Source organism: Ornithorhynchus anatinus, chromosome 7 (genome assembly GCF_004115215.2).
Source record: "Ornithorhynchus anatinus isolate Pmale09 chromosome 7, mOrnAna1.pri.v4, whole genome shotgun sequence".
Lineage (NCBI taxonomy): Eukaryota > Metazoa > Chordata > Mammalia > Monotremata > Ornithorhynchidae > Ornithorhynchus > Ornithorhynchus anatinus.
Window position 1 is genome coordinate 56,504,192 of NC_041734.1, and position 21,148 is coordinate 56,525,339.

General features: G+C 41.0%; 1 protein-coding gene across 1 annotated transcript in view; it reads right to left on the reverse strand.

The window, feature by feature from the left end:
• LRIG2 (leucine rich repeats and immunoglobulin like domains 2) overlaps positions 1 to 21,148 on the reverse strand; it is a 39,196-nt gene that overhangs the window by 14,075 nt on the left and 3,973 nt on the right. The window contains exons 2-11 of the mRNA XM_029069336.2: positions 9,180 to 9,245; positions 8,587 to 8,661; positions 8,302 to 8,436; positions 7,581 to 7,724; positions 7,331 to 7,474; positions 6,268 to 6,411; positions 5,728 to 5,871; positions 3,176 to 3,256; positions 1,932 to 2,003; positions 1,274 to 1,342 (exon numbers count right to left, since the gene is read on the reverse strand). Of these exons, the coding sequence (XP_028925169.1) occupies positions 1,274 to 1,342; positions 1,932 to 2,003; positions 3,176 to 3,256; positions 5,728 to 5,871; positions 6,268 to 6,411; positions 7,331 to 7,474; positions 7,581 to 7,724; positions 8,302 to 8,436; positions 8,587 to 8,657 (1,004 nt within the window). The 5' untranslated portion in view covers positions 8,658 to 8,661; positions 9,180 to 9,245. The remainder of the gene's footprint in view (positions 1 to 1,273; positions 1,343 to 1,931; positions 2,004 to 3,175; positions 3,257 to 5,727; positions 5,872 to 6,267; positions 6,412 to 7,330; positions 7,475 to 7,580; positions 7,725 to 8,301; positions 8,437 to 8,586; positions 8,662 to 9,179; positions 9,246 to 21,148) is intronic.

The window sequence follows — 21,148 nt, forward strand, 5'->3', positions numbered from 1 at the left end:
AAAACCACTGTTTTACTGGCAGGATGCCCAGAGCTCAAATACAATTTCCTGCCAAGGAAAATAAATTGAGATATGACTGATCAATCACCTTAAAAAGGGTCTAGAAATCCTCCACTCTCCACCCCTAGCACTCCTTATTGTACGAAAACTAATTGAAAATAGGCATGCCTTACTGAATGCTGATCACTTCTAATAATGACCCCTTCCATTTCTGATAAATTTATCAAGTCTAAACTCAGTAATTCTGTCTTCAATTTTGCTGAAAGGAAGTGGCATTGACACAATGAGATCATTAAAAGGCTAAAGGACTGAGGTAGCAATGCAACTCCACAATCACACTCCTGAAAATTCAGCCAAATTATTTCCTTTCTCCTCACTACTAGTCAGTGTTTCAAAAATGGGTTCTCACGGGAGTTGGAGTCAGACATCTTTCCATGTTGAGTTAATGTTTTTCTTGGGTGCTGGTTGAGGGCCTTCTCATTTGTAAAATTCTAAGTTTTCATGATCTGGTAAATCTGGAGGGGTTATAAATCTGGACTTCCCAACACTCAATAAGAAAACCAATTAGGAAAGGCTAGGATACACTGACATCTGGCACCATGCAGTTAAGAAAGAACAGGGCTTTCGTGCTGTTACCAATTAAAGCAATTCTAATCCGATTGCTGCCAGACCCATCATAAGACAAGCCCAGAGCTGGACATGTCTCCTGGGCTCCTTTCATTGCAGTAACAGTTAACTATTTAAGGTAAATCCAAATCGGAACAAAACAGAAACAAGTGGCAAGCACTAAAATCCCCTTCAAGTTTTTTTTTTTAAAGTTTGTATATTAGCTTCTAAAAGCAGAAACCAAGAAAGAGAAATTCATGAGAGGGAAAAGGAGGAATCAGAAAAAGCATATAGAAAGTTTGCGTGGATGGGGCAGTTTTGAGGAAACTCTGCTTTCCTTTTCCTATCCTCCAAAACAGTAAGAGCAGAATGGTAGCTTAGGGAACAAGCAGAAGGTTCTTGGTGTCACCCAGCCTAGATGTTAATAATAATAATAATTATGTTAATAATAATAGTATTTGTTAAGCACTTACTATGTGCCAAGCACTGTTCTATACATGATTAATTTTCCCATAGAATCAAGCCATTAGGCTGGGAAAGGAACCTACCTGCTATTTTACTCTCTTTGAGGAACATCTGGGAGCATTTCATTTTTTATCTAGTGAGTAGCCCTTGAGGAGGGTGGAAAGAATGGATTGAATATTAGTGAAAACAACAAAGTACTTACAATTCTTTAAGATGTGTCTGAGTAAAAGCATTTTCTTGGATAGACATTATAGCATTGTTGTTCAAGTCTCTGAAAACAAAGAACACCCGCATTAGCATTCTGCATTTGTGCACACAGACAATAAAATACACTTCTATTTCAGGCTGGTGTAGTGGACAGAATATGGGCCTGGAAGACAGAACATCATGAGTTCTATTCCCAGCACCACCACTTGTCTGCTGTGTGACCTTGGGCAAGTCACTTGACTTCTCTGTGCCTCAGTTACCCCATATGTAAAATGGGGGTTAAGGCTGTGAGCTCCAGCTGGGGCAGGGACAGTGTCCAACCCGATTACCCTAGTGCTTAGTACAGTGCCCGGCACATAGTAAGCACTTAACCAATACTATTATTATTATCTCTTGTTTGGATATTATTTGTGCTTATGTATTTGTGTGTTATATCTACCCTTCATTGAACAGTAAGCACCTCAAGGGTGAGAGGCTTAATGCACTCCTGTACACAGGAAGTACCCAATAAATTACATCAAATCAATAACATTTACTGCACACCTCCATGTGCAAAGACTACACTAAGAGCTTGGGAAAATAAAATTGAAATAGGGAGACAAAAGTTTTGATACTAATAGCAAGTCATTTGTTTGGTGAAGCAGAATACTTACAGATGCTCAAGTGCTTCAAGACCAATAAATGCTTTCTTTGTGATTGATTTAATCTGGTTTCCTTGTAAGATTCTGAAATACAAACAGAAATAAGTTATCCCCCTCAAAAAAAGGGAAAGTAAATCTCACCAAAATTGTCATATAACAGCCAGGATGCTTTAGCAAATTAATTTTGGGGGGTAAGGAGGAGGCTCAACTATTACCCAAAATAAAAGTTCTCAGTTCAGCATTTCTGAAAAGATTTAATGTCTCCCAATCTCTCTCTGGATAGGGAAACTATCATTGCTGCACGAGTAATTACTGCATCAAGGATAATATTTCCCCTTTTTCATATTCCTCTCTTTATTATCATACAAAGCTTAAGTCAGCAAAAGTACTCAACCCAGCCCCGATCCCAAAACTTAGGTTTCCTCAGGCCCCCTCCAGGCTCTTTGGGCAACCCGGAGCTGGGTAGGATGCTTTTCTTTATAGACTGCAAGCTCCTTGTTGGTAGGTAACATCTGCAACTCTGCCATATTCACCTCTTCCAAGCACTTAAGTACAGTGCTCTGCACAAGCTAAGTGCCTCAATAAATACCACCAATGGATTTTCTTCCTCTTAGTCTAGAAGGGCAGCCTGGTAGAGGGTCTGGGAAAGAGCATGAAGCAAGCTGGGTCTCCGCTCACCTTCAAAACTTAGATGGCTCCTACCCTAGGTTGCGGTCGGTATTTAATTCCAAGGGGGTCTGGGGTCACTTGTGGGTGAGGGAGATGTGCGAGGTGGGTTGAGGAGGGCGATGAAAGAGGAGGAGGAGGAAGCACAGAGGACACTACACTCTCCCAAAGCCCAACCCCACCCTAAAGCGCTGTTCTAAATTCATCCCATTTAGATTAAGTTTTAAATGCAAGATTTGGCACCCTGCTGTTAACTGAATTCCCTATAAATCCCAAAAGCTACAATGGGTTTCTATTTCCAAAATGCCAACCCTTTACTGTAATCAACTTTGGAAGGCATATGCTTGCTCCAGTTGGCTACTGAAAAGTGATCTTCAATAGAAGGGCCCTCAAGAAACAAAGCAATTCTGAAACTACTGCTGAGCTTCCCTTTTTGTGGATTGGGCGGGGGTGTCTGTGTGTCATGTTCATGTGTGTCATGCTCAAATGTGTGTCACATTTGTCATGTTCAGTCTATTTCTTGGCCAACAAAAGTATGCTTTGAAAGTATATCTTTAAGACAGTTATATCATAGATTTATATATACATACAATTTAGTGAGCCGGGAGAGTCCAGCAAAGGCTTCATTCGCATCTTCAATGGCCCATGAAATCTCATTGTTTCGCAAATCTCTACAAGAAACAAACCATATTCATTTAGGAAGAGCAAGATGATGGAGGATATCAACTTCTAAATCAGGATCTTGGAGTGATGTGCCAGGACAGCACTCTAATTCTACTTTTTGCCTGCAGCGCTTGAATTAGTTGTCTTTGAAAAGGGTCAGTTTGGTGATGAGAACTGGGTATTTTTTTTGGTGTTTTTTTAACCACAAATCAAGCACACCGGCCTGGATAACTGCTCATTACTAATGGGATTTCTGAGCAAACTTATGCATATCCCTTGTGCCTTTAGCACAGCAATATAAATGCAGCACTTCTCAGTTCTAGCACAATTAAACTCTTCCACTGGAAAGCCAGATGATACTCTGCCCTCCACATACACATAACAGGGATGTCGGTGTTTCCTTTTGAAATCCAACTAAGTTTTCTGTCTTAAAATCCACGTCTCTTTCCAAGAGGAGCTGCAGTCACACCAATATACTATGCGGGAGATGTTCGAGAAAAAGTGTGCTTCATTTGCATTCAGTACATATACCCCTTTTTCCTCTGTGGAAGAAAAACTTGACAGACTCTGCTTTGTGTTCAGAAAAAGGTATGTTAGAGACAAGTTTTATTACTACTAGAGCTTTATCCAGCACTAGTAGGGAGAGTCGTTAAGCAGCAGAGATTCCCCCTGCTAGTCAAGGCCAGCCAACTTTAAGCAAAACAGTTTCTTTATATACCATTAGTACAACATTCATAATGATCAGAACAATATAATAGAAATACTTCATTCAGTTGTATTTATTGAGCGCTTACTGTGTGCATAGCACTGTACTAAATGCTTGGAAAGTACAATTCGGCAACAAATAGGGCCAATCCCTACCCAACAACAGGCTCACAGCCTAGAAGCGGGGAGACAGACAACAAACCAAAACGACAGGCATCAATAGCATCAGTATAAATATAGTTATAGATATATACCATTTCTGTTTAGTCCTGAACCTCCTCTGATATGGTGCTAAGCAGGGCCAGGGGCTTGATTAGTTCAAGGGAGGGGTTTTACTATGTTGTAATGTGCTTGAATGAGATCAAGCTTGGCTACTCGATTTGAGTCAATCATACAGCCAAGTTATTTGAGTCAGTCAAATGACTGGGCTTGGCTTGGAGCAAATCAAGTAACCAGGTAGTTTGGGTTAATCAAACTACTGGGTTTGACTTGATTGAATCCAAGTAACCAAGCCTGGAGTCAATCAACTCATCAGGCACACGCAAAATGGTCAAGGGGGCCTAGGCAGGTCAGAGAGAAAGGTGGACAAATGCAGAACCTTGACCATTGTGCTTCTGGACCTTCTTCCATCTGTAATTTAGTTTAGAGTCTGTAAGATCCCCCAGGGCAAGGATTATATCTAATAATTCTATTGTGTACTCTTCCAAGTTCTCAGTTTGGTGCTCTGCACACAATAGGGTCTCACTGAAGTTCTCACTGAGAACAAAACTAAGCCTATTTGAAACAAGACAAAATGCATTATTCCAAGTACTTTAAATTAGATGATGAACTGTAGGCAGGCCAATCTTTCTAATTCAGTTGGGCTGACTTGCACAATTCATTACACTTAAGAGCTAAGCAGTGGTCTCCTGAACAACCAATGGCCCATCCCATCAAGAATGACACTAAGAATAGAAAAGGCTTTATTTGTAGCCTTGTCTCCTACCTCCCCAATCACACAGAGGAAGAGAATAGTTGAGCACTGATTAAACACCAGAATCTCCAAATTCTGCCCCCAAATCTGTTCTTAACTACCTCTGTGGTTTTGGATAACTTCCTGTCTGTGTCCACTACCCTTTTTAAAAGTATACTATTAGAATGCAGCACGTTAGGAAGCATTAATCATTCACTTCAGTCAGGATATTTCTCTGGGGGAATTTATTCACATCAGCCCCTTTCTTTCACACAGGCATGGTTAGGCCCAAGAGTTTGCAGCCTTGTTCATCTACATGTCCTTTGGTCAGAGAGCATTTTGTCAACCCTAAATCAGAAGCTCCAGGAGTTGGCCACTCAGGGCCTACAGTCTCTGCTAATTAATCTCCTGTTGCTCACTTTCAATCTGCTCTAAAGTTGAGAGATTTTTAATTATTTCAATTGAAAACTTCATTAAAGTTAATAGAACATGACCATTTACAAAAGTCACATCTGCTTTTGCTTATTAAGGTATTTTCTTAATGAAATGATCCCAAGCTTGGGTGAAAACACGGCCTCTCAAATGACTGTCTTGTGGTTCAGATTTACTTCTGCCTGTAAAAGTCAAGGTGAGCCCATGGGCTTTCTGTCTGGGAGTGTATGATCATCTCTCCGGTTAGCTCAAGGTGAGGGAAAGGGAGATTTGAGAGCTAATGGGCAAAGACAAATTGACATACTGACTGGCTGACACGGTCATTTTCATTACTTTCTGCTCTTTTTGAATCATCAAGCCATTGAAAATTTCACATAAACGAGTACTTACAGTGTCTGCAGATTTGAAAGGCCTTTAAACACGCCATCGGCAATGTGAGTCACTCTATTGTCCCCTAAATTCAGCCTCTCCAATAAGTTTAGGCCCACAAAGACGGACTCATCTAAACGGGTCAGCTGGTTGTACGACAAGTCACTGAATGAGAAGGAGATAAGATGGATCACTATTCCTCAGTCAACTTCCTATTAAGGTGAAAAATAGTCAAGATTCTACCTCCGAGAGGAATGTCTCTAGAGTCTTCAACCAACTTCTACCACACAGTCCAGGCCCCTCACCCACTTCAGATTAAACAAAGTGAGTCTCACTTGTCAGCTGGGTGACTTTGGGCAAGTCAATTAACTTCTCTGTGCCTCAGTTACCTCATCTGTAAAATGGGGATTAAGACTGTGAAGGCCCATGTGGGACAACCTGATACCTTGTATCTACCCCAGCCCTTAGAAAAGTGCTTGGCACACAGTCAGTGCTTAACAAATACCATCATTATTATTATTATCTTCAGACGTCCCCCACAAAATGCAGCCCAACACTTACAGTTCAGTTAGTCTTTGGCAGAACTCCCATGCATCAGGACTGATCCTGTCAATAGCATTCTGGTTCACATACAGCTGCTGTAACATCCGTAAGCCATATAACCAGCCCTTGCTCACTTCTGTCAGGTTATTATGCTCCAGTTCCCTGTAGAATTACGACAAAAAGCGTCTAAGACAGAAAAATATTCAAGGCCTTGTCCTGCTGGGGAAGGATCTTGTTCACTTAACCCCAAGAGACTGTCTTCATGTAATTTTTTTATATTAATATCTGTCTTCCCCAGTCTAGACTGTAATCTCGCTGTGGGCAGGGAATGAGTCTGTTTATTGTTGTATCGGGCTGTCCCAAGCGCTTAGGACAGTGCTCCACACACAGTAAGCACTCAATAAATACAATTAAATGAATGAATGCATAAATATCTCCAGCTGAACCACTCAGAATATCAGACTTTCAAAACAGCAAAATCCTCCTAATTCAAGAAAAGGCAATGGCCAGACTAATGCATCTGATTCTGGTGTGTTCTGAAGGTTTTCTCCACCTATGACAGTAATGGAACTCAACATACTTTATATAAGGCTGCTTGAGGTAATGGTGATGTATTCAATGTTAGCAACCATACAACATTAAAAGAAGACCGCCCTGTGTACATTTACTGTAATGTTCTAATGCTTCAGATAAGGGCATACAATACCCTCAGGGAAAGCCTTCAGAATTAAACACGAAGCTCTAGCTGTTTGACCTCAAAAGCTTAAATCAGGCTTCCTAATCAACATTTTAATCAACATCAGACTGGGAGTTGGAAGACCTAGGTGTTTCACCCTCACCCTGCCACTTGCCTGCTGTGTGACCTTGGGAAAGTCACTCAGATTCCCGGTGACTCACTTTCTTCATCGGTAAATGGAAATTAAATACCTGTTCTCCCTTTCCCTTAGACCATGAGTCCCATGAGGGACAGGGAATATGTTGGATCTGATTGAACTGTATCCCAGTGCTTGGCACACAGTCAATGTTTAACAAACACCTCAAGCATTTTATTAATTCCCCTGCTGTGAGTACTAGTACTTACAACTCTTCCATGTTATCCAAGCCAAAGAAAGCCCCATCCATTAGTTTGCTAATTCCATTCCGCTGCATTTTCAAAGATTTTAAGGACTCCAGCCCTTGAAAAGTAAGACTCTCCACAACTTTAATCCTATTTCGTTTGAGCTCCCTTAAAGAGAAACAAGAACCAAAGTTTAAAGTACAGTTGTTTTACCTTGCTAACTTGAAAAAAAAAAGTGATTTCAACCCAAGGCCCTGCCAATCAGTTTACTTACAAGAACTGTACATGAGGCAGCTTGAAGATCTTAGGTGGAATCACACTAATCCTATTTCTATTTATCTTCACCACCACTAGGGAACTGGATAAATTATCAAAGCAGCCTGCCTCCAAGGTGGTTATTCGGTTATTACTCAAATTCCTGAAATGAAGCCAGAAAAAGGTTTTCGGAACATGAAAAGTCTACTGCAAGAGAGCTGCCTGGGCCTGTTGCATTTCATTCCATGGGCTCTAAGTAGAACTGGCATTTATTTGGCAAACCTTTCATGGCATTTATACTGCTATTTTAACTTTGCACAACTACCCTCAAAGAAATCAAAAAGTCAGCACAAGGTCATCCTGCTAAGTTAAGTCAGCATTAAACCCTAGAAACCGGGTCAATCGCTGATCTGCATGGGACCCGGGGAGCAATGACACCACAGCACAATGATACGATGCATGCAATGGAGGGTGGTGCAATTCCGTCCCCTAGTCTTCCACCACTGCAAACAATGCACTGGCTTGAGCTGGGGTTCCTGCCATGAGACGACATCTTCCTTGGGTCACTGCTCCCTGCTCCACTTCCCACCAAAATTTTTAGACGCTTCCTCTATTAAAATCATCTTTGACCACTTATCAACAAACCTTCTTTAATAATCTCATACGCTCTGCATTCCTAAAGGTAAAGTGCAGATATGTGCTTCCAAAAATAGCAGGGGTGATACCCACACTTCACTTACAAGTATTTTAGCTGCATCCGAGGAAATGAAGATATTTTAATTTCAGAGATGACATTAGAGCTGAGATCCAGGTTTTCCAAGGAATAATAAAACTGTAGCTGTTCTGCACTGATCTCTGGAATTACATTGTGAATTCTGAAAATCAAAGAGAAGGCATTGTAAAGAACACAAATAAGCCGTTCCTTAAGCAAAATGCCACAAGTAAAAAAGAATGAATAGTCCATAAATTTGGGGGTATTTTATATGATTGAGAAGATATAGGAAATAATATGAGCATTTACTTACAAAGACAGAACAGTAATATTGGAAGTTGGCTCGCCAAAATAGGGAATTTCTGTTAACTCATTATAGTTCATTTTCCTAAAAAGAGAAAATAATTTATTCTTTTAATAATAATGATGGTATTTGTTAAGCACTTATATGTGCCAAGCACTGTTTTATTTTAACTTTCTTATATGGCTTTTTATAAAATCCATTCTCAGCCAAATCCAGGGCCCAAAAGAAATTAGATGGCAACTTAAAAGCTGACACTGTCAGAACACAATTTCTTTAATGAAAATCGGAATCATGTCCTCAGACCTAGTTCTAAGCTTTTTCAGGTTCCTGCTAAATGACTAAAAGGGGTGGGGGGTGGGGGCAAAACTTAGTCAGCAAAATGATTTCTGTACCTGCCCTGGTGGGTTGCTTTCATGATTATAATGTCTACAAAGAAATAAGGAATACTGAAAGAATATATGAAGAAACTTTGAGGTCCCTTGTGGTCCTTTACCCTGCTGTCTAGTAACATGTTCTAGCCAATTTTTTCCTTCATTTTTCATGAATTTTCAAATACCAGTTGCACAAAAATATAAATATAAATACAATTCCAAATAACTTACACTTCCTGTAGTGTCTGAGAGTCCAAGCTGATGCTCCAATTAGACAGCCGGTTGTGACTCAAATCCCTAAACAACGACAAAAGATTACATCTTCATTTCGATCTGAGCTATCATATCCAGGAAAATAACACCTTTAAGATAAATGGGGGAGAAGGAGAATAAGAACATCTGCTTAAGAACAACTGAAAAATGTGAAATGAAACTCTCAGAGATTTATCAGAGCTAAAGTATGGCGATTTGGATACTAGGGTTGCATCCACCTTTCGTTGGTTTTGGCCTGTTAGAACACAGTTTTACCTTGAAGTGAAGGACACCCATCTCATTCCAGACAATGGCAACAAGGACAAAAAATAAATGAAGATGTAAAAAAGTAAACTAAATTCTGAAAAGTACCCAATAGCAGATAAAATATGAAGGGCAATTCAGACTTGACTGAAGTTAATGCCTTGTCAGATAATTAGATACTCCACCACGCTAATGCCTCCTGTCACCTTTTAAAACTGTGGTGGAATCCGGTCTGAATTAGCTGTCTGCCCTAATGTTAAACAATATATTATAAGATGGATGAGAATACGCATTATGAAGCCAGAGTTTTGCAGATCATTAAAACTTGAGTGGGAAGAGCTTATCACCAGTATCGGCCCATTGGACACAAGCTTATAGTTTTGAATGACGTCTACGAGAGTAGAATGCTCTCGACTAGATTTATACCTTTTTCAATTAAATAAAAATGAGCTACTAGCTTAGGGAATTTTGAACTCGATAATTACTAAAAGGCCAGGTCAGCAAACCCCCATTCTACACCAGTGTGATCAGTTCAAGGAAATTTTATCGAGCACAAATGAAACCAAACCAAAATAAAAACAGATGTTTTTATGCAATATCACTTCATTTAAACATGAAATGTCTCAGCATGTGTTCCCAGTATTTAAATGAACAAACACTAAAGGGAAAAGTAGAATCCATCTGGGGTCCCTACAGTAGTCACTTGGAAGTGCTTTCATCATTCTAGATTTCAATTAAAAACATTCACTTTCACTGAATTTAGTGATCCCATTCCCATCTCCTAATTGGATAGATAATATCACATTAATGATTAAAATTCTGAATCGCTTTCATTCCCTAAGCTTTGTTATACTGTGCAGTCCAAAAGTTTTCTAAATAAAAATTTTATTTTAAAAAATCCTCCTCCACCCTGATTCGTTCTACGTGTTTTTCAAGGCATTAACAGGACTGAATGGAAACTGGTTAACGTGGAACTTGGACATTTTCCATGGGTTTCAATATCCAGGTATAATCAGTGTCTCCCCTTCCTTTAATCATAGCAAAAGAAAATATGATCCAGTTCATTAATTGCCATGGGTGATATGCTCTTAAAATAAATTTCAGCAAAAATTAAAGTAAACATCTTTCTTTGCCCTTCAAGGCAGTTTGAAGATCTACTTTGGACAACCCTTCCCAACATGACAAACTCTGAAGTTTTACTATCTGAAGAACAGATGTGTCACAGCAGAGACAGTATCTAAGTAACATGCTGAGTAACCACAAGTCCCTATTACAGGAAATGGCTGATCCCAAATCTGTTAACATCTGAATCTGGAGCAATCAGAATTACATGGATTGCTGAGACCCCCTAACTACTGGTGTTAAAATACCATACTGTAGCTGCAGTCAAGACGATGTGCACAGCACTACATTTACAGAGTAGTAGTTACCCAACTGGGAATTATTTCCACTCTCCCTTTCCACCCGCAAAATCCAATCCACCAGACCCCCACGCAACTCTTTCCATCCTCAAGGCCCTCCTGAAAATCCTACTCCTCCAGAGAGACTTCCAATTAATTCCTGACACCACAACTAAAAGTCACCCTTAGCACTTACTGATTTATACTAGTGCAGTGAGCTGGGATTCTGAACCAGGATAAGAAAGAAACCCAGAGTGACAGCTCCAGATAGGAGTGGCTCCTGCCCCCTGAGAGGACAAAGGCTGCTAGCGTTTCAGTTAATTATTTTCAACTTTCAGTATTTATACCTACCCTCAGCAATTAGGTATATGTATATATTCATTATTTTCTACTTTAGTTGAACCTAGTTGAGGGTCATTGCTTTTACTGTTACTCTTTCTTCAGTCACATTTACTGAACACTTACTGTGCGCAGGGCAATATAACACAACAATATGTCACGTTCCCTGCCCAAAACAAACTGTCTAGAGGGGGAGACAGGGAAGCCCACTTGGAAATGTGCCTTCAATTAGGATTTTGAAAGTGGGGAGAGTCATTTGCCTGTTGGATATGAGAAGGGAGGCCGTTCCAGGCCAGAGGCGGGATGTGGTCAAGATGACAGCAAGAAAATAGAAGAGATGGAGGTACAGTGAGTAAGTTGGCATTAGAGGAGCAAAGTGTGTGGGCTGGGTTGAAGTAAGAGAGTAACAAGGTGAGGTAAGGGACAAAGCAGATGAGTGCTTTAAAGCATCTGTCTGATGCGGAGGTGGAAGGGAAAACACTGGAGGTTCTTGAGGAGTGGGGAAACATGGACTGAACACTTTTGGAGAAAAATGATCCACACAGCAGAGTGAAATGTGATCTCGAGTCGGGAGAGGCAGGAGGCAAGGAGGTCAGCAAGGAGGCAGATACAGTAATCAAGGTGGGACAGGATAAGTGCTTGGATTAACGTGGTAGCAGTTTGGATGAAGAAGAAAGGATGGATTTTTAGCAACGTTGTGAGGGCCAAACCAACAGGATTTGGTGATAGATTGAATATAATAATGTTGGTATTTGTTAAGCGCTTACTATGTGCAGAGCACTGTTCTAAGCGCTGGGGTAGATACAGGGTAATCAGGTTGTCCCACTTGAGGCTCACAGTCTTAATGCTCATTTTACAGATGAGGTAACTGAGGCACAGAGAAATCAAGTGACTTGCCCACAGTCACACAGCTGACAAGTGGCAGATGCGGAATTTGAACCCATGACCTGTGACTCCCAAGCCCGGGCTCTTTCCACTGAGCCACGCTGCTTCTCTAAGTGGGTTGAATGAGGGAGAGGAGTCAAAGTTATGGACTTGTAAAACAGGAAGGATGGTGGTGCTGTCCTTAGTGACGGGAAAGTCAGGGGGAGGACAGATTTTAGGTAGGAAGATAAGGAGTTCTGTTTTGAACACGTACAGCTTGAGGTGACTGTTTTTTATGATTTTCATCTTTCCTCAGGGGTTTCTAGCCAACTTCCCCCAGCCCCCTTATTCTTAAATTAGGAAATACTGATGGAGTCACCCACCGGGGAGTCTCGGGATCAAGAACCTGTGCAGAGCAATTGATTTCTGTGCTAGAACCTTGAGAGCAGTGTTACTTGTACACTCATCCCTGCCAGTCAGGTTCCTGTTTGGGGGAACAAGCGAGAAGATGGGGCGGGTAGAGGGGCAGCATCAGGCTAAGTGCACATGCAGTCTTCGTCCATGTTAGCTACAGCAAGAACCAGGACTAGAACCCAGATCTTCTCATCCCCAGAGCAGTGCTCTTTCCACTCGATCAACGGCAGGGCCGATCTACTGAATAATTGATTGAATGAATGCTGCAGTCCTACTTATGGTAGGAAGGGCCCTTTTAACCAGTGGTGGAAATTTATTTTGAAGAATTAAACAATTAGACAATTTAAAAAAATCACAGCCTGCTCTAGGCAGCTAAGCCTCAGGACAGAATTACACAGACTGCCATTTGACATAAGTATCATGGAAACATTAAATTCTCTTAACATTATTTACTGAGTACCAACTATGTGCAAAGGATTGAACTGGATGTTTAGAACACAGACTGAAATATCAAATAAGAACCGTTACACAGAATAAAAATTTAGTAGCTACTAATCATCTGATTTTTCCCATGAGGGCTCACAAAAAGCAGTGTGGCCTAGTGGATAGGAATGAGCCTGGGAGTCAGAAGGACCCATGTTCTAATCCCAGCTCCACCATTTGTCTGCTGGGTGACCTTGGGCATGTCACTTCTCTGTGCCTCGGTTACATCATCTGAAAATTGGGATGAAGATTGGGAGCCCCATGTGGGACATGGACTGTGTCCAAAATGATTAGCTTGCACCCACCCCAGTGCTTAGTACAGTGCCTGACACCTAGTAAGCACTTAAATGCCATAAAAAAACAAAAAACAAAAAAAGGTTAAGAAAATGAGTGCAAAAACAAAGACCTGCAAACCTGTCAGTTCCTTATTCCTAATATGACATTTCTTCAGGCCAAAGAAAGAGAGGAGCAATATCTTGCTTCTTCTGACTCAGCAGTCTGAGAAGACTGCCATATATAGTCCAGCAAGTGAAACCAAGCAGAAAACTACGTAACCAGGTTATATGGTTACAGTACTGTGGTTCTCTCAGCAGCAAAATTTCTGTTGGGGAACTCAAGATTAGTTTACTGTGGGTTTACAGCAATGATAATGAATTATGGTCAACGCAAACATTGCCTTTCCAATTTGTTAAAACACATCTTCCCATCACCACAAAGCAACTGTAACTCAGTGTATTTACATGGAACATGGAAAGTCTTTTTCAAAGACTTTTCTTCCTTCAACAGGCCCCAGGAAGGTACGTGCATATATGATGAGGTATAAAATCCTTGTTAATATAAGTCTTTAAAAAGTCCTATGTTGCAATTATACACTGACTTCTCTCACCTCCCAACACCGCTGCTAAAGAATAAAAGCAAATCTCGGCCACACTGTGAACTCATGCTCCCTCTCATGTCAATCTATGGGGATATAACTGTAATAAACGATGAATTATTAAAGTTCTTGACAGCATGTGGAGCCAGAGGTGCCATTAATGGTGCCATCAGGGTGTAAATAATTCAGATGATGGATGTGTGCGGCAATCACAACAGGCCAGAGGAGGCAAACCAGTGCAGCAACAACAGAGAAGTCACCTCTGCATTCTAAGGGATTTTCTTCTGCCCAGTTGCAGAGGTAAATCCTGAGTCATTTTCCTTCAATCATAAAATACTTTTCTGCCCTTCAACATTTGGCAGAGTGGCAGGGTTGCAGACTTCAAAGCTGAGACTTCAAACCTTTATAGAGGAGCTGGACTTTAGACAGAATAACAGCCATACCAATCTCTGGGGAGCATCCCCCTTTTCTCTTCTGAATGGTGAATGAACAGGTTATTTATTTTATCCCAAATTTCTCTTCCCTACTGTCTGATGTTTCTTTTGAGTTCATTTTGCAACAGTGTTTGCCTTCAGCCCTGGGGAATATTGAAGGAGTTTAATCTCAGAGAAAATCTGATAGTTTTAACTTCATATGTCTCTATCTCTCAAGAAAACAGAAACAGAAGGGGACAAGGCTAAATTCAGCCTACTGACTTCTTCCCCAGGTGATAACATGATCCTATTCCCAAATCACCCCAGGCTTTCTGTAAAGCTTTAAAATTTAACATCCCAAACAAAATATCATGACAAATCATTTTGAAAAACTGAGGCATTTTTAAAATTCCTATTCCTCAAGGGTCTCCGATCAAGTCTGAAAAAGATGTACCTCCCTATCGAAAAGCAAGAGTGGTAAAGAGTGAAGTATTAACAAAATGCTGTGTCACTTTTCAAATTCTAGGCCCTCTTTCCTCCACAAATGCTCTCATCAGCACTGATTAAACCTTTTCTCTTGGAGCCTGTTTTGAGAACTAGCAGGTCACAGGCTGCACTACTAAAATCAAGTCAAGACAAGTACAGTTAACAGCTGAAAACTAAAAGCTATGACAGGTCAAAAAATAAGTGGATAAACGGAAAAGGCTGACATCCTGATTTAATACCTCCCTAATTCCTTTCACCTTTTGCCCGGGCTGCACTGGAGTGAGGGAGACAGAGAGAGGGAGAGAGAAAGAAAATGAATATGTGAATGTTTGGCAGGTTTAGGGTTGGAAAAATGGCTCTGCGATAAAGACAGAAGAAACTGTGAATATTGAGCAGTTACTGTGTGCAGAGCACTGTAATATGTGCTTGGGAGAATACAATATAACAGAGTTGGCAGACACAGTCCCTACAAGCTTTCAGTTTAGAGGGGGAGCAGACAATATAAATTACACACATGTAACAAAAGCACTGTGGGGCTAAGGATGGGGTGAGTAAAGGGGGCATTTCCCAATGCAAGGGTGACAAGATGCTTCCCCCACCCCCACCCCACTGGGATTAAGGCCATTCTGTTCCTCCAGGAGTTGCAGCTGGGTCTGGCACTCTGACAACATGTTCCTTCCAGAATAATCCCAATGGAAATTGGACAAGCTGTACTGGTCAGAGTAATAACATTGATTCAGCATCCACTCCATCCCCAGGGCTCAAATGATGTTGGCTTCAGTCACGAAACAAAATTACCCCTGGTACGGTGCTCTCTATTGTTACTTAGTGCTTTTAATGCCGCCTTCTTACTTCTCTCCTACCTATTACTATGTCAAGAACATTTGCCCGAAATGTCTGAAATTTTTCTGAATATGCAAGAGTTCATTCAATTCTCTGCAGCTCCAGTCAAGGAGGAGGGGCTGGATGACTTCAAGCCCACTTTCTACCAGAGACCGGGACTAAAGAGAAGCAAGTGGATTTTTAGCACGCTGTCTACTGGATTTCCTAGGTTTGGGAAGAAATCCGGAGGCATTGGTGGAAGAGTGGGGATCATGTGCCCAGTTTTAGATTCTGGGCTGGCCTCAAACAACTCAACTCCTTAACCCTACCCTAGGATTGGAAAGGGGTTATTTTTAAGCAGCCTCCAAGCAATAAAGTAATTAATCAGGGTACTTGTTAAGCACTTACCATGAGCCTAGCACTGTTCTAAGCACTGGGGTACATACAAGTTAACCCGGTTGGACACAGTCCCTGTCCCACATGGGGCTCATGCTCCTAATCCCCATTTTTCAGATGAGGTAACTGAGGCCCAGAGAAGTGAAGTGATTTACCCAAGGTCACGCAGCAGGCAAGCGGTGGGGCCAGGATTAGAACCTAGGTGCTTCTGACTCTCAGGCCTGTGCACTATTCACTAAACCATGCTGCTTCTCCAAGTTCAGTCTAAGTCATAGCTAGGTTGGAGCCTAGGGCACTTTAGTTAAATCCTGTCATAGGTGAAAATTGGGATCGCCAGGAGAATTTCCGTGCCAAGGCCAGAGAAGCAGGATGATTCAGATTGAAAGAGTAGAGACACAGCAAGTACACTTTAAAATACCATGACTATTTGGTTGATTTCTGCTAGTTTTTCCATTGTTTGCCAAATTTTAAAAAGACGTGGCACCCGCAAATGAGGCCAAATGTCTTTTAAGAGCCACTAATTTATGCCAGAGCCAAGATCCCTGATGGGTGGAAAGTGGCTCCTCGCTAGATTTCTCCAGTCACTCACTCCCATTTCCTAGATTCTACTCCTAGATTTTACTCCCGTGTAATGTATAGACGAGGTCTGAGAGAGGCAGTGGCTCTTACGTGAAAGCAGTGGAGTTCTACAAATCAGGAGGCGATATTTTTCTTTTGTTTTAAAATAAACTCAAGTGGCACAGAATCAGTAATTTTTAATGTCCAAATTCCATGTGTTTCAACATTTCCTCTAGAGATTTTTGGCATTTAAGTTAGAGTTCTAAAAATAAGAAACTAGACTTGAAACCTAAACATGGACATTCTCAGCCTGGGAGGCTGAAAAATAAAAACAATTTGTGGCACTTCATGCCAAAAAACAATAAGAGGAAGACAAGTCTTATATAAGATGGTTTTCCTTTTTTAAAAAAAATCAAGAGTTTTCTTAACTATTTTTCCAACTTTTTATAAAAGTATTTGGCTACAGCAAAATTATTCCTCCATTTTCCCCTTCTCCAACCCCTCAAAATTACAACAGAAAACATACATACACTTAATTATTGTTTACAGTATTCACTAGATTGCACAATCCTGAGCCTTGGCCAACACTACTTCTTTCCTATTTTTTAGCCAAATAGGCTCAAACATATACACTGAAATTTCTGAGAAAAAAAAAATCACACAAGTACTTTCATAAATTAAAAAGCTGCCTGCACGTCACAAAGCAAACACATTTCATTTTTGAGTAGGCGTTTCGTAAACATGCTGTAAACGTCCAAAAAGGAGAATCGACTGAGTTAAGGTGACCGCAAATTAAGATGCAGTGAATCTAACAGTGGTTTTTGACGGCCAACTGTGGACTGAGCCCTATACTAGGCAGTTGGAATAGTACAATGGAGACATGATCCCTGCTATCAAGGAACTTACAGACTAATGGGGGAAGACAGGCAGATATGACATGGCTTAGTTAGTAGGAAAAAGAAAGTTACGATGGGTTATAACAAGAGAATGGAAAAACAGATATGCCAACAAGTGAGTGCATAAATAATAGCACATGCAAATCCATGTATACATACATGTTTGGAATGGCTGTAAGTACACTGATTGATTACATAAATGTTGAGGTGGAGGTTGAAATCATTCATTCATTCGTATTTATTGAGTGCTTACTGGGTGGAGAGCACTGTCCTAAGTGCTTAGAAAGTACAGTTCAGCAATAGAGAGACAATCCCTGCCCACAACGGGCTTATAGTCTAGAAGGGGGGACACAGATATCAAAACAAGCCCTCTTCTCCCCTCCAACTTCTTCTCCCTGACTCCAACTCTCTGATTCTCCCCTTCTGCCTTCCTCAAGTGTATGAAGTGGGCATCTATGTGGATGTTAGTGTTTGTGTGAATGTACAGCAACCGCTGGGTGTTGTATCTGGGTGTGTGTCTGTTTGGGAGGTTTGTGTGTGTAGCATGTCTCCCAGCTAAAGATTATAAGCTCTCTATGGGCAGGGAAAGCGTCTACCAACTCTGTTGTGTTGTACCTTCCCAAGTGCTCAGTGCAGTGCTCTGCACACAGTAAGTGCTCAATAAATACCATTGGTGGATTGACTGAATAGCATCAATATAAATAGAATATAGATATACACACATCAAAACAAGTAAATGGGCATTAATATAAATATATAAAATTATAGATATGTACATATATACACAAGTGCTGTGGAGTGGGGAGGGTAGAACAAAGGGAGCGAGTTGGGGTGATGAGGAGGAGGACCTGAGGAGAAGGCGGGGGTTTGGTCTCCAAAAGAAGAAAATTAATCCGGGAATACTTTTTGGAGTAGATGGGATTTCAAGAGGGATTTGGAGTTAGGTGAAGAGTTGTGGTCCGTTGGATTTGAATGGGGAGGAAGCTGCAGCAACAGTTACAGGAATGGGGATTCAATACCTGTTCCCCCTCCTACTCAGACTGTGAGCCCCATGTGGGACCTGCTTATCTTGTAAAAACCCTAGCGTTTAGTCCAGTGTTTGGCAAAGAGGAAGAGTTCAACAAATACCACAATCATCATCATCATCATCACTGATAGCAGTAATGGTATTTATTAAGCGCTGACTGTGTGCAAAGAACACACGGATGAGAATTAGACAGGGTCCTGGCCCTGAAGGGATGAAAGCGAGAGACGCACTGTGGGACAAGTGAAAAAGTGACTTAGGGAGGAGCACTGAACAGAGACTGGAGAGCAGGAGAGCAAGAAAAGATGGCAGAGACGGAATACGGAGAGAGAACTGTGGGGAGCCTTGTAGCCAATGAGTAATCTTGCCGCTGAGGGAGATGGACAGGGAGATAGACGACCTTGCTGGTTTTCAAGGAGGGGAAGAGATGGGTGCTAATGGCATTCAAGGATATTGATCTGGGTTTCAAAGGGATACAGACTAAAGAGGAAAGAGACTGGAGGCACAGAATGTCACTGTCCCTAAATGTCATATGCCAAAGATGTAGTGTGCTGCACCTTAAGAGCTTTTTCTATACACTTATTGCCTCATTACCTGGAATCTATAGTTTTTTACCATAATTTCTCTGACTGTAAACTCATTGGTGGGCAAGGAGTTTGCCTACCAACTGTTGTATTGTGTTCTGCCAAGTGGTTAGTACACTGCTTTGCACATAATAAGCACTTGATCAATACCAGTGATTGATAATTTCTCTGTCCCCAACGAGTAATTTCTCCACCTATCTTTTGCCCGTCTAGGAATTCTACAGGCGTTCCCTGCTCCTAACATTCTAGACATCCCTTAAAGACATCCAGAAACTCCTAAGTCCCATTTAAGAGTCGCAAAAGCAAAGAAATCCAGAATTTTAATAGATATTTAACTGGCTAAAAATGGGATTTTGTTTTCTTTAAACTATTCATCCATTTGTATTTTGAAGCTAACAATCACCAAGCAAATACAGTCCTGTTACCCCCCCCCCCCCCGTTAGAGGTTACAAACACAATCTTGAAACATTTTATTCCTATCAAATAAATGTCTCTTGTAGAGCGGATTTTTTTAGCTTCCTACAGGCTTAAACATTTGAATTCTAACTTCTGTTGCATCATAAATGCCACAATTTAGCTAACACGACTCAAATTCTCATAAAGAAACCTTCTTGTTTCTGATGGTATTTAGGAACAAGATTATCACTGTGTTAAATTTCTCAAGCATAACAATACTGTGCTACCTTTTAGTAGTCTTAAGAATGTGGACATTAGATTCTGTTACCCACGGAGTCTGATCCCAGTGCTTAGTACAGTGCTTGTCACATAGTAAACATTTAAATCCCACAACTAGCATGATCTTTATTATTAGCTGCTTTCCATGGTAGAGCTATTCTACAGAGACTCACATAACCAAAAATGAAAACTGCATTACACATTCATTAAAGGGGGGGGGGGGGTGCCACCTGAAATAGGGCGTATTATCTTGACTAGACAGATGAAATTTGTACTCAGAGAATATATAAAATGAATCCATTTGGCCTATTTTTCTTTCCCACCAAAACTTAAAAAATGAACCTAAAGGTGTCCTTGTTGCTTTTGGTCACTATTCAGTGGCTAGATGTGAGCTCGGTCCTCTATACTGTGAGGTCATTGTGGGCAGGAATAATAATGTATTTGTTAATAACGTTGGTATTTGTTAAGCACTTACTATGTGCAAAACACTGTTCTAAGCGCTGGGGAGGACACAAGGTGATCAGGTTGTCCCACGAGGGGATCATAGTCTTCATTCCTATTTTACAGATGAGGTAACTGAGGTCCAGAGAAGTTTGGTGACTTGCCCAAAGTCACACAGCTGACAAGCGGTGGAGTCAGAATTAGAACCCATTACCTCTGACTCCCAAGCCCGGGCTCTTTCCACTGATCAGGCTGGGGAACGTGTCTTTTGTTTTAGTGTACTCTCCCAAGCGCTTAATACAGTGCTTTGCACACAGTAAGTCCTCAATAAGTACGACTGAATGAACGAGAGATGTAGAAAGACACTGTAGCAAAGATGCAGAGCTGTAATGAATTCAGAAGATGCATTGTGCTGATGTTAATCTATTCAAAGTAAATGGAGTTTTGGAGAACCTTAGCTTAGCCACAGGTGTGAGTTTACAGCCTGCCCACGGGTGCCCAAGATGTCCTAATACTTTACTCTTGCTTTGTGAGCACCAAAATATTCAATTATCTAAAATGTTCCTTCTTCGGCTTATTGCAGTACTAGTAACAAGTTTTCTCCACCCCTAGCTTGCCCTAATCCTCTTCGGATTGAGAAATTGGTTTGAATGATTTCGACTAACATACAAATCCCAGCTAGCGGCAGAAAAATAACTGTATTAGTAGGCTGGTTAAGTAGCCCCATAATTGCAGCACTTATATCTATTACTACTGCTAACACCACTACCCTGACTCACACGGTTCATCTTTCCATGAGCCACCAAACTGACGGTGAATCCGTTCACATTAGACCCGAGAACGTTTTCTTCAAGGTGAACCTGCAGAACTGACTCAACAAGAACTCAAGTTTGTTGTTTTTTTTTTTACACACAAATAAAGAGTGGTTTCTAACTAATTTTAGCACGCTCACAAAAAGGATGCACTGCAAGGCACCTCTGCTCCACAGTGAGAAAAATGTTCCCCTACATACATA